The sequence below is a fragment of the Erpetoichthys calabaricus genome, chromosome 5 (genome assembly GCF_900747795.2).
Source record: "Erpetoichthys calabaricus chromosome 5, fErpCal1.3, whole genome shotgun sequence".
NCBI lineage: Eukaryota > Metazoa > Chordata > Cladistia > Polypteriformes > Polypteridae > Erpetoichthys > Erpetoichthys calabaricus.
Genome location: NC_041398.2, coordinates 249,574,358 through 249,588,268, shown reverse-complemented (window position 1 = coordinate 249,588,268; position 13,911 = coordinate 249,574,358). Strand labels below are relative to the sequence as shown.

At 38.7% G+C, this 13,911-nt stretch overlaps 1 protein-coding gene across 2 annotated transcripts in view; it reads right to left on the bottom strand.

The window, feature by feature from the left end:
* The window catches only part of pkd2 (polycystic kidney disease 2), a 913,849-nt gene that overhangs the window by 864,691 nt on the left and 35,247 nt on the right, over positions 1-13,911 (bottom strand). For both annotated transcript variants that reach the window (XM_051928127.1, XM_028802756.2), the window contains exons 8-15: positions 13,137-13,318; positions 9,674-9,794; positions 8,590-8,688; positions 8,313-8,434; positions 7,542-7,659; positions 6,057-6,220; positions 4,939-5,086; positions 944-2,575 (exon numbers count right to left, since the gene is read on the bottom strand). In XM_051928127.1, coding sequence (XP_051784087.1) covers positions 2,348-2,575; positions 4,939-5,086; positions 6,057-6,220; positions 7,542-7,659; positions 8,313-8,434; positions 8,590-8,688; positions 9,674-9,794; positions 13,137-13,318 — 1,182 coding nt within the window. In that variant the 3' untranslated portion in view covers positions 944-2,347. The remainder of the gene's footprint in view (positions 1-943; positions 2,576-4,938; positions 5,087-6,056; positions 6,221-7,541; positions 7,660-8,312; positions 8,435-8,589; positions 8,689-9,673; positions 9,795-13,136; positions 13,319-13,911) is intronic.

The window sequence follows — 13,911 nt, the reverse complement described above, 5'->3', positions numbered from 1 at the left end:
ACAAATCCCAACTTCTGCATAAGAAATGTCTCAGGCACGTGTCCAAACATCATATAAGTTTTACTAAGTTTAAGGTAAGAAGGGGCGGCTTTCAGATACGCAAGAAAAAAGTAAAAGCTGCCTCCTGATTTAACACAAACGACCCAGAATTCCACAAGTTGAAGAATGAAGGTCACCATTGGTGGTCTTGAAATGACAGTTTATTAGGAAAAGTAAAGTGCTTGAAATTAACAATCTAATACTTAAATTACATGTTGAAGACTAACCTGATATACAACAAGCCTTCCCAATTTTAAAAAAAGATTTTTTATCAAATGCTATTGGCACAACAATCACAACAGACGTTTATCTCCTGTAAAAGACGATGTTCCCATTTTATTACAAAAAGCTTCATAGAAACGGACTATAAAACCACCGCCGTCTCCAATGGTGAACACACTTGGTGTCAAATGCACATGGATATCCCATGAATCTAAATGCACTTCAAGATGAAGTTTGTTAAAAAGTTAAGGAAAGTTACAGCCATATATAAAACAATATGCCTATAAGGAATAAAGTGGTGCAACATAAACGCGATGAAACCTTCTAAGAGAGGATCCAGCAGATAAAACATCTTAACATGAGCCAGCAGTTCAGTCCAATTACAAAATGGCGACGCAATCAAACCAGCTTCATCTCAGAGCAGTTCATGGGCTTTGGGAGTTTTCAGAATTAGCACTTGCGACTTTTTTTTGCTTTTTCTCCGTTTTTAACTTTGCTTTATTAGAGAGATACGAGGCTACTATGGATGTGCTGCCTGAAAGACGTTTGCTCAAATTTGGCCCGTGACAATAAAAAGCCAACTAAATGCATTACGCGTGAGTGACTTCACTTCAGACACAGCACCACTTCCAGCCGGCCTGGTTATTTTCTTATTTTACTACCCGTCTTCTAGGTAATCAACGTAGACGTCAGCATTAAAGTCTGAAGTGCGGTGCGTCCATCCAGTTGCCGAGTCTCCATTACATAACATGTGGTGCAGGATTCATAAAAGCAGTGCTAATGTTTGTGATGCGCCATCTGTTGGATAGCAGAGACGTAGCAACCAGACGGACACACAGACACTTGTCCTTTTATTAATAACGTGAGGTGAGGGGTCAGTGTTACGTCACAACTCACCTAATTCAGGTAATTAAGTTATTTCTGAAATGAGTTCACGACTGGCAGGGCATTCACAGGAAGTTCTCCCACAGCCATGTGAGCGCAGATCAAAATGGCGGCTATCTTAAGAAATCTACATCTATGGCATTAAAGCATTCTTATAAAACACTGAAACAAAACACTTAAGTTGATAAAAACTTTTTAGCTTCTTGGCACTTTTATAAAGACAGCAACATAATCGGGGAAAGAAAACGCAAAACCTTTAAAGGTGCAACTTGACATAAGCCGTTAATTAAATCTACAATGAGGCGCAAGTCGGAATTTGGGTCAAAGCAAATATTTTTAAAATGGGCAGCAAACAGTTTTGAAAAGCTGGAAGTGATCTGGTCAATCATATGGAAGCAGACTGGCAAGTACCCGGAGACACTGGCATGCCTGCTGTGGTGGCAGCACAGTCCCTGCTCTCTTTCCTTTAAGGTCTCACCAGCTTAATGTTGGCACAGTCTCTGTGAGTGGCTACAATTACCATCTCCAAATTTAAAGATGGAGAAATGAGCACACATGGGGACACGTGAAGATTCCAGTGGGTCCCCAGAGGCCGACCTGAGCTGAGGTGGGTATCAAATCGGACGCTGGCTTGTTTGCCCATTTTTAAGGGGGGCATTTTAGGCCTTTAGAACAGCTTGCTGTAGGCTCATAAAGAACAAGGCATGGATCACTTAGAAAAATCAACATTCATGAAAAGGCTTTGTGAGCATCTCGAACGGCAAAGCGATTAACACACAATGAACGTTTTAAACAAGACTTAATGCACCAAAGTACCATAATAAGATCAGTCTGTCCTGGGTGGCACGTACATTTTGCATTTGTTTTACAATTCCTGGAAAAGTGGCTTTGGAATTTTTATGATAAAACAGTTAGGTATGAAATGAGCCACCAGCCATGACAGTCAAGGCCGGGCCTCCATAAGTGGCTCTGAATCAGTAACACAGCTGCATTGGTTACTTGCAAAATGTCGGCACACCAGAATTTCTTTTTACAAGAAAAATTGTATTCAGTTTATAATAGTGAGATTTAATACTAAGGTCCCATCACTTTACTTTATGAAATGTCATTTTGTTTCCCCACTGAAAGGCAATGCACCCGCCAGTCTGAAGGAGCCCCGTCACCTCCATTTGATCTGCAGTACCACCAACAGGAGAGTGGGTTACACGTGGCTGTCTGCGTTGACCACTCCCTCCATTGCCTCAGTGGACTGCGATGAAGAGGGACGTGAACTTCGGGATCTCGGCTGACCAACCACACCCATGGGCGTCCCCAGTCGTTGGCTCATCTGTGAAACAGCGTCATCTGCCTCCCATCTTTCCAGTTCCTCTCTCACGAGGCGCTCCATCTGCTCTCTGTGGATCTCATTGTCGCGTCCCAATCTCTCATCCTGAGGAGACCAGAGACACAGACGCAGTCATTCACAACACTGAAATATTTAAGGAGGCGCTGACAAAGCCCTGCAGAAACTAACAGCCGAGTCAGGCAGACATTTATGGTTGTTCCATTGTTGTAATTCAATAAAAGACGACACAACAACTCGGGATAAACTGTGTGCAAATTAAAACATGTCAGTGTAGGCAAGTCTTTGAAAAGACAGAGCTAGAGAAGGGCAGATAAATAAATCAGATTAGTAAATAATAAAATCGTACACATACATTTTATGTCAGACTAAAAAAAAAATGGCCGTGCTTATTATGAACAAACTGTCTGAAAATATGAAGATTTAAACAAAAAAACTAAGTGGGGTGGACTGTGAACAGCACTAAAATGTGAAAAACGTAATCTCACAGTCACTTTATTTAACTGTATGAACCTGAGCAATTCACTTAAACCACCTCAGCTCCAACTAGAAGCAGATACTTTCCAGATCTTGTAAGTCATCAGGCAAATACAGAACAGCCTGTAGTAGCAGGAACATCTAGAACAGGGGATCCCAGCCTCGAGAGCGAGATGGCAATTCAGAGGGCGTGACAAAGAGGAATTCTGTGTTATGATTCGCCAAAATTGTCCGATTTTACTGTGGTGGTGCAATCGGTGTCGTGAAGTGTGCTGTCATTTGTAGGTCGTTTATTAGTCAGCACTCCTGTTACAGGATATGAAAACAGTCGAGCACTGCACAGGCCAATTGTGTCTTGTGAATGAACCACAAAAACGAGTGTTCTTGTAGGGTCCTTGCTGCAGACGCGGAATTCGTAAAGGCAAAGAACTTTTCTTAAGAATGGAATTTGGATCTTGCAATGATTTGTACGGAAGGACAAGGTCTGGCATTGATTTCTCTGCAAGCCCTCGTCATGAAATGCCATCGATTTCCAGGTTTAATTGACATTTTTGCCGAGTGGGTCGGAGACGAGTGGGACTGAATCGAATGCAACATCCGCTGATGACACTCAAGCCCATTTCTTATGCTGGTGGTCCCGGCAGTAGCACGGCAATTTTAACTGTGTGGTGCATCCGCTTTTAAACTGCAGTGCAGATGTTACTGGCAGACAAGGCTTGTCAACTGTGTGTCACTGCACAACCGGCACCCATTGCCTCTTGGGGGTCTCCAATCCCCAAAACTCACTTGATGCTTCATAGGATACACCAACCTCTGGATTGTCAATCAAGTGTCTAAACTTCGCAGGGGATACATTTACAAGATGACTGAGATTTATAAAGTTAAATTGCTTAATTTATATTTTAGATTTTATGCACACAGTACTGCGTGTGGTTCAAGTTAGAAATCTGACTACATCTTCAAATGTGATAGTACTTTTATAAGGGGTGCAAACATAAATCAAAGAAGAAAAAGCTGGGAACCACTGGTCTAGAATGGTTACAATCAATTTACTATTTCTTACATTACAGGCAAATGTTTAAAGGCCCAGTCCCTGGTAGAATAAAAAGAGTTACTGGAGGACTTGGTGAGATGATCTGAAAATAGTTAAAACCATGAATGGTGATAAATGCTTGAATGAAAGTGGATACCCCAACCAGTCATAAAGACCACTGCGTCAAAACCTCTAAGAATAATAAATAAATAAATAAAGCTGCTTAAGAACATCTATGTTAGGCAGGATGCTCGGTGGGTGTTCTTTTGACCTGGAACCCCTATAGATTTTGCTATTTTTATCCAACCTTAACTGTTTTATTTATTTATTTATTGTTTTTCCTGCTATCCACCCTGGCCAACAACTGTATTCATTGGACCATTATTTAGGACTTAAAAACTCAATTTGATATTTAAGGACTCTATTTGTCTTAATTATATATCTGTCTTATGTAAGGGTGCATTATTTACTTTTACATATTATTTATGCATTATTATTCTTAACTAATTTTAATTTGTTTTTCTTTGCATGTAACTACTTTGACATCTTGTAAAGCACTGAGCTCCACTCTTTGTATGAAAATGTGCTCTAGAAAAAAATACTGTTGTTGACGTCACTTTGGCCGAGTGCTCTTTTTGTCGTGTCCATGGAAGGTAAAGTGACTGGACTGTGACAATTTTGACAGGTTTCTAATCCAGATGCATAGTAAATCCTCAAGAGGAAGCTAAATTTTGTTTTATTCATTTGGATTCTCTGCTCTACACACATGTTAATACTTTATTGTATATGCAAGATACAAAACCCTGAATGAAAATAAAACATCTTTCAAACTACTAAACTGGTGAACTCCAAAACGTAAAGCAAAACTGTTGCAAGGAATGTGTATTAGTTATAAAGGAGGGCAAAGCTAGGAAAAAAGTAAAATGCTTTCGGTTGTCACCTCCATGACTCCATCTAGAAGTCTTGTGAGAACATCCCTCCTTTTGAGTTTTGCTCGCTCCATTGCTTCCAGCTTTACAATGACGGCATCAATCTTGGACACGATGCTGCCAATGGAATGTTCCATCCGATCAACACGCCTAACAAGGCTAATTATGAGGAAACAAGAGGAAAACATTTTAAATACTTAAACATATGCAAATACACAAAAATTAGGTAGGTAGGTAGATAGATAGATGAAAGGCACTATATAACTGATAGATAAATAGATAGATGAAAGGCACTATATAACTGATAGATAGATAGATAGATGAAAGGCACTATATAACTGATAGATAGATAGATAGATAGATAGATAGATAGATAGATAGATAGATAGATAGATAGATAGATAGATAGATAGATAGATAGATAGATAGATGTGAAAGGCACTATATGATATAGATAGATAGATGAAAGGCACTATATGATAGATAGATAGATAGATAGATAGATAGATAGATAGATAGATAGATAGATAGATAGATAGATGAAAGGCACTATATAAAAGATAGATAGATAGATAGATAGATAGATAGATAGATAGATAGATAGATAGATAGATAGATAGATAGATAGATGAAAGGCACTATATGATAGATAGTTAGATAGATAGATGTGAAGGGCACTATATGATAGATAGAGATAGATAGATAGATAGATAGATAGATAGATAGATAGATAGATAGATAGATAGATAGATAGATAGATAGATAGATAGATAGATAGATAGATAATCTCTTTTTCTACACTTCTCTATAAGTGAGCCTTATTCTTAATTAGTGGCTCAATTTCCATTGTTTTGCATAAATCTGTCACTAAAAAGACACTGACATCTTGTTTTGACTTTATTATTTACTTCTGCATATAGTTCTGTTTGAATTGTTAAATATTTGTTGTAGACGTATTTGAAATATGCCTCACTTTATAATGTGCTACACATGGACTGACCATTTGGGTAGGCTAACTGCTTTTTACACCAAAACAAAACAGAAGTCCATTCAAACCTTTCTCTGGCACACCAGTGTTCTTGAATCCTTTAACTATAAAGTAACACTGTGTTAATGTTACAAAACGTACACCTGGAACTCCTCATAAGATACACCACTGGAGCTGCTTCCACGTCGTCTGGAGCTGTGTCCACTGTCTTCATCATCATCTTCTTCGGAGTCTTCTAGACTGCGAGGAAAGCTACGTCCACTAACTGGCCGAGCTAGGGAGCTCCTATCCATATCCAAGTCATCCTGCATTAAAGAAATGATGAATGAGGGCTCAAGTACACATAAGCAATCAGTTAAGAAAATATTGCAATGAGCCGTTTGTCATAAAGCAGCCTAAGAGAGAGAATGTAAATAAAAACTTTCATAAATCAGAAAACAAAAATCTTGCAAGGATTAAAAAGTTCCTGGAATCGTCTGGTGGAATGTTTTGCACAAAAACCGGGATGGTGAAATAGCAGAATGAGGTGTTGAGTGTAGAAAATAATAAAATGAGCTCCTTCCCAGTCCATCTTGGCAGTGATCTCATCAGACCTGCCTCTACTGTAAAAAATCTTGGTGTCATTTTTGATTCCTCCCTCACTTATTCCACCCACATAAATCACATTAAGAAACTTTCTTACTTTCACCTCTAACATATCCCGTGTTCGCTCCTTCTTCTCCTTCTCTAACACTGAGAAACTTGTCCCTGCTTTTATCACATCCCGCATCGATTATTGTAATTCCCTACTGGCAGGTGCCCCTTCTAATCTTATATCACAGCTCCAGCTTATTCAAAACTCAGCTGCAAGAGTCCTGACTCGAACCAGCAGCAGCGACCACATCACACCATCCTGCTCCGTCTCCACTGGCTCCCTGTGTCCTACAGAATCGAATATAAAATCCTATTAATAACCTACAAAGCCTTAAACAACCTTGCGCCAAACTCCATCAGTGACCTTCTCCATCACTATGTGCCTGCCCGCCCACTAAGGTCCTCTGATTCTGGTAATCTTGTTGTGCCCCTCACTAATCTACACTCCATGGGTGACAGCAGGGCCTTCAGCTGTATAGCGCCCAGACTCTGGAATGACCTACCAAAATTAATCAGGTCAGCTGACTCCATGAATTCTTTTAAAAAACAACTCAAAACTCATCTGTTCAGTTTGTCTTTTAGCTCTACTTGACTTCATTACCCTTCTCTCAGTTTACTTCTCTGTCAAGATAATCATGTGACCTGTGTGTGTGTGCGAGACCATCAATTATGTTGTCTGTTTTTTTCAGAATTTACTGTCTTAATCTTCTTTATTTATTTATCTGGTTTGTACAATGCTATATACTGTATATTCTGCCATTCTTTATTATATTCTGTAAGTGCCTTGAGCATGGGAAAGGCGCTATATAAATAAAATGTATTATTATTATTATTATTATTAAAATGAAATCAAAGACAAGGTAAATTATAATGCAAATTATGTGAAGTCCAAAAAAAAAACTGAAATATGATTTAACAATGGTTAGGTTAGCATAGCTTTTTACCAGGAACAAAGTACAAAATTAAGAAGAACAGCTCCTTAGAGGTCAGTACCCGCTCTTTCTCAAGGTCGTCCCTCATTTGCTGATGTTCATGTTCTGTGAGCGGTTGGTCTCCATCTTGGTCATATTTTGCAAAAATGGCTTCAATCTCAGCATCTGTATGTCCCTTTCTGCATAAAAATCACACATCATTAACGAATGATATAAAGATTATATCAGAGATGACAAAAGAACAGGTAAAAAGGTAACCACATGGCATATCAGTGAGGTGCTATTGAAATTATACCCATTTTTGAAAGTAGGAGTATTTTTACATTTTCTAGTGACTTCATTAAAGAATTACTTGTTACATTTTGTTTATTAAATATTTTTGTAACAGTGAGTCTGAGTCACATATAACACTGATAACAGAATGTAATTACATTTGTTAGCAGGGTACATAAAATGTATATTTTTATTAAAATAAAATTTTACAGTAACAGTTGAAAATGAAGTGCTTTTCAATGGGAGTTTTTCAAATTTAAAAACTTTGTACAGTGTGTTGTATTTGAAATATCTCATCGAAAACTGAAATTTCCTGACAGATTTCACTACAAATAATTTTGCCACATTTCAACAAAAATCAGTCCTTTGGGCACCAAGTTGTTTTAAGTAGACAGATAGCTAGACAAACATTACGACGACTGTAAGGTTACGTAAGAAAGAGAACGACACAACAGCTATTGTTGAATTGCACAGGTTGCTTCTAAACAATTTAGTGAAAAATCAAGACAAATGAGAAGAATGTTTTGTAAAAATCTTTTTACAAAAATGACCCAAATACCCCTTTAGATCCTGACGCAGCTCGTCAAAGTTCAGCTTCCCTCCAGTCTGCCGAAGACTATCAGAAATGTCGTCAACCGTGGTTTTCTTCAGTCTCAGTTTAACCAAGACCTTGTTACAACTCTTTAAACAAATACAAAGTTAAAACTCAGTAAGTGTGTTGGACCACCACACACACACACACACGCATACCCACGCACACCCACAGATTCATGTCCTGTTCCTAAAACACTGATTAATGGGTGGTCAGCATGTACGGTACATTATATTAACTGTACCTTCTTAATGAAGTCATCAAGCTCCATTTCTGGTTTTTGATGGGCCAAATCAGCCTTAACGTCAGCGTAAGTGTCATTGATAATGGCCAGAAACATATTCTGCAAGGAAAAAAAACGGATTATTGCCCAAAAAAATGATAAAATTACCCTTGACATAATTAGGTGACGGCACTCATCCTTTTTCTAATGTCTCTGCTTTTTCCTCACATTTTACAGCTCTCTAATCAGGTTCTCTCTCTTATCTTGCATAACCAATTTTTCAGCAGTATTTCTTCACCTGTTTAACTCTAATTATTCTTCTTTCAATGTTAAATTGATCAAATTTTCTCGTCTGTTAAAATAAAACTGCACTTGTGATCAAAGACACTGAAAAGGTTTAGAGGAAAATATGACAAACTGAACAATGACGTTCTACTCTTTCTGGAAGCAGTTTAAATTCTTATGATGACCACCATTTTGTTCAGCATAATATTTAAAAGCTAGTCTATTAAGTTAGGGTCCGTTATTCACAAAGTGAATGAAGGTCTAGAACTTGAGCTAAACATGTTACGAACCCCAGGCACTGGAAGTGAATTCTGAAATGTACAAGCAGTGCTCCTGTCTTTGAGTATGGACTGGTCTACTCAGTCAAGTCAGCTATTTAACACTTTAGTATGAAAGGTACAGTAGGAATCAAGATGACGTGTTTTCCAGAACTAGAAAGTACAGTTTCAAATTTGAAGGACCAACAAAAGCAGCAAGGGTTAAATAAGTGTTACATTTGGAAATGGTAAAAATATTTTGTGTGTTAAAATACAGGGTGGTCCAGATCTAATTTCATTATGCTATAACTTAAGTTTATTACATACAGAATTCACAAAAAATTATTTTTGTTGCCGATAGATGGCAGCACCTGCCCTGCATTCGTTTATTACAAGGTATTTCGAACAATTCTTTTGTCTTGCATTGTTTTCCTGCATTGCATTAAAAGTTGCATAATTAGATCTGGACCACCCTATAAAAATGAAGCATTAGACAAGACCAACTGTGTTAAATGAATGTAGTTAGAGTGGGATGAGCATTCCAAAACATAAAAAAATCTTACAAGGAGGATGAAGAAGATGAAAAACACAAAAGTTGTGAAATATATTGGCCCCAATATCCTGTTAGCTTCCTCAATTTCAGTAAAATTGAAATCTCCAAGAATGATGCGGAATTGAGTGAATCTGAAATAGGAAAACAAAAAACAAATAAAACAATGCACATGTAAATGTAGCAATACACCTGCAACAAAAAAACGAGAATCCCCAGTACAAACCAAGGGCCATTTCCCAGCTGGACTTTGAAAAGAAACAACCACTGCAGAAAAGAAAAAAAAGACCATACAGGCCGATGACAGTAGCAGCTAGAGAACTCAAATCAGAACATGAGGAACTCCCTAACGTCTTGTCCTCTCCGGCCGAGCCCTTTAGCAGGTGAAAAATGGCAGGAAAAAATGTATGTTGTGGTGTGAAATTTTGCATATAAGTTGATAAGTATCTTGTATGTCTCTATTTGTATGGTTAAGTACTCCTACCACCTTTAAGGACCAAGTCTCTCTGTAATTTTATGACAGGGTTGGGGGGTCGTGCCTCAAACCAGTTTGGCAAATATTTCTCTGCTGGAGTCTCTCAATCAACCCCCACAGGAAAGCTAGACTGCCCAGCAAGCAAGCTTCACCTTAAATACTTTTGGGGGCAGGTGTGAAGTTGTTCCATCCCCCCCATTGGTCTGATGTATGGCTGTTTGGAACTGGCTTGTATCAGAAGCCTTTAAGTACCATGATGCCCTATTGGCTCTGGGGGTTGGACAGAAAATCTATAAATTTGCTTGCTTTACCTCTCTCTCTCACCAACTGATGAAGGAGCATCTCACACACCAGGGACTGAAAAGGACAACACAATGAAGAGCACAGCTCGGCAGCCATACTGAGACAGGCATGCGGCCTGCTCTGAAGGAAGCTGACCACAAATGAGGACTTAACTAGAGACATTTTAAGTAACTAACTGTGTGCCGCCTGAAACTACACACCACCATCAGGTTGTACGGTTGCCAATATTCAAATGTACTTTGCTTATTGTTATTATTAGGAATATTATCAATAATACATTATTTAAAGTGTAACTTAAACTCCTGCTTGTCTTTTACTGCACCTAATTGCCAGAAGTTATAAATGTAAAAGGGAAGGTGGGGAGAAATTATAAAGTACAATACCTTATAAACAGTGGTAAGTCTGGGAGATCTGAGGAATCCTGACAAAGGCTAAATATTAATAATACAAAAGGGGAAAGTAGAGGAATATATTACTCTACTAAGGCAAAACAATGTATAATTTTGTTTTCTTTCTAATTTATACTGCGACAACAAAACGAAGAGACTCAATCCAAAATGTACTGAGTTGTTGAATCGTCTTGAATTTGGTACCACCATTAAAACACTCCAAGATGTTCTGACATATAAACACTTAAGTGAGTTTCACATAGGGAATCCATCGGGAGCCCGGGATTCCCGGGAATGAAACTGCTGGAATTCCCGGATGAATGGGAACGGCCAAGCTCGCATATATAGCGTGTAAAAATCAATCAAGAAATAATAGAGTTATAGTTGAAAATAATTAAGGTGGCACCATTGCTGCAGCTTGCACTTCATCAGACAACAGCTTTGAACAGCAACTTGAAATTGCAATGCGTCAGTCTGTTGCATCCACATTATCTGTGCCAAGAAACTTGCCATCACAAAATGATGACAAGAAACTGGATGCATCAGTAAAAGCTGAAATGGCGGTGTTTCAGAGCAACGGTAAGCGCGGGCGTTGTTTAGAACAAGTCTATCAGTATGTGATGACTGCTGCCTACTTCAATGGAGGTAGAGCGTGCTTTCTCAGCAGCTGGTGTACTCTGTATGAAGGTGCGCTCTCGCCTGGACAACCACACGCTGGACACGTTGTGCTTTCTACGCTCTTATTACCGTAACTAACTAGATACATGTACTTATATGACAGCATGAACTGCTTGTAGATAAGGTTAGTCTTTTATTGGTGTCAACATATTGCAGTAGTTTTATTAAAAATAAGTGTCGGTCGTTCTAAAACCTTTCACATGTGAGATGCCCGTACACTGCGTCATCCCCGGGAGCCCAGGATTCCCGTGAATGACATGCGGGATTCTCAAATTCCCGGGAATGGATAAACCCGTCCGGATGCATTCCCTAGTTTCACAGTGGCCAAATCATTCATTTTCTGAGGCCTAATTGGTCAGCCTTATGTATGGTTCAAATGTTGGTTGTCACTCAAAAGAGACACCGTTATGGTCTTTCAGGGGCAGGATCTGGGTATCCCAGAGTAAAACTTCCATTGGAGGGAGGGGTTCAGCAGATTACTTTAATTATGGTACCCATCTGAGTACGTTCATCCAACTACAAACAAACACCACCCTCGATAACACTGATGTCAGGCTCTCAGAGGTCTTGCAGGTTATGTTCCCTCTAAGCTATGCGGGTGAAAAGCCACGCACCTTTTTTCAGGGTGCTGCACAGTAGCTGTTATCATGCCACTCACTCCTCCCGTGCTGCAGTTTTGAGGTGCCCCTTACCAGTGAACCCAGCCATCACCTTTTTGGTAGTGCAGTCAAAGTGTGTGGGTGGTTCGTAGCACTTAACCCTTTTGGCCCTGACATCCTATTACTAGTACATGTTTATGCAGCCATTTTTTTTGTAAAGCACAGGTATGTTTGCAGTCATTGGAACCAGACATGCTACTATTACCGCAGACTACAGAGACTGGCATACAGTCTGTGAAACATGAGAGGTGAAACAAGTAGTACTGGAAGTATTTGGCAGCTAATGTATAATAATAGTGATCATTTGTTTGTTTGTTTTTTCATTTTTGAGCTTCCTAGACACCCAAAAGGTAGAATATCTCACAAAATATTTTTCTCATGAAAACAGAAAATTCAGGGCCGAAAGGGTTAATACCACGAAGGGTCTTGCTGTTCATTCAAATGTTGGTGCCATGCAGTGCTTGGTACTGCTTGTCGTACACGTCGTAAATAGCAAGTACAAGGTCATTTGTACCTCCTCGTGAGTACAAAATAATCACAGAGAGTGTTGCTTGCAGGGCTGTGGATTTTTGTTTCAGTCACTTTCCTAAATAGTAGCCTGTTACTGCTATCATTTGTACAGTTTTTCACCCTCATTTTAAATGACTTGCTTTTAAATATTTAATAGCATTTTTCTTGATTTTGTTTTTCTTAACCAGTAGCAAAATGAGACTGTGATGCAAAGTGAGCCAGAAGAAGACCTGCTTTTTGCAGAAGACCAATGCCCTAAGCAATAAATTGTGCACAAATTTTAGTTAATAAAATGCATCTGATAAATGTTGTGCTGGTCAGCCTTGCTACATTAAGATTAAGATTCACAAGTTAAAAAGATAAAACAAAAAGCAATTCATATTATAAATAATTACTATCAAACAGAAACTAATCTGCACGATGGAGTATTTAGCTTTGCATATTTACTAATTTTAGACTTACATGCAGCTGTGAAAAGTTCGGAAGTCATCAACCTGAGTGCCAAACACGAGGTAAGCAAGCTGTGCATAAGCCAGGAATATGATAAAAAACATGATGGCAAAACCAAAGATATCCTTGGCACAGCGAGACATGGTGGATGAGAGTTGGCTCATTGTCTTGTTGAAGTTGATGAATTTAAAAAGCTGTAAATGAATGGGGGGAGTAAAGAAAATCAGTATTAAGTCGTCAAGACCATTTAAATGTTTTTTTTCTGGCTGATTAGTACAGACAACTGCCTTAAAATCATTTGCCCGCAGAAGCCTGCTGGTGTTCTCATCACTTTGCTCAACCATCAAAGCCCGACTGACGTCAACTTTGTTTTTGCTGACTTCCTTTTTTGAACACGATCCACACAAACCACTCGCACTAGACGTGTCCATTTGCTCTCAAGTAAGCTTTAGTCAGAAGCACATTCAGGATTTTTTAGGGCTGACACCAATCACCGATTTCATGTTACTAGAACTTGCCGAATCTGATACTTCTTGTTTTCTTCATCTTCATTTTTTCATTTTTTTTTTACACTAAGCTCCTACTTAACCAGCCATGTAGAAGCCTTGTGTTTTAAATTAAAGTGGTATTTTTACAATTAAACTGTATTACCTGTTCATTAGGCGTATTTCTTAAGCAGCCATAGAAAAGTAAAATGAATTTTTAAACGAATAAAATACGTACATAAAATCTTCACATATAATACACATGGCATAAAAGAAAATAAAATGCTGGTCCTAATTACAAG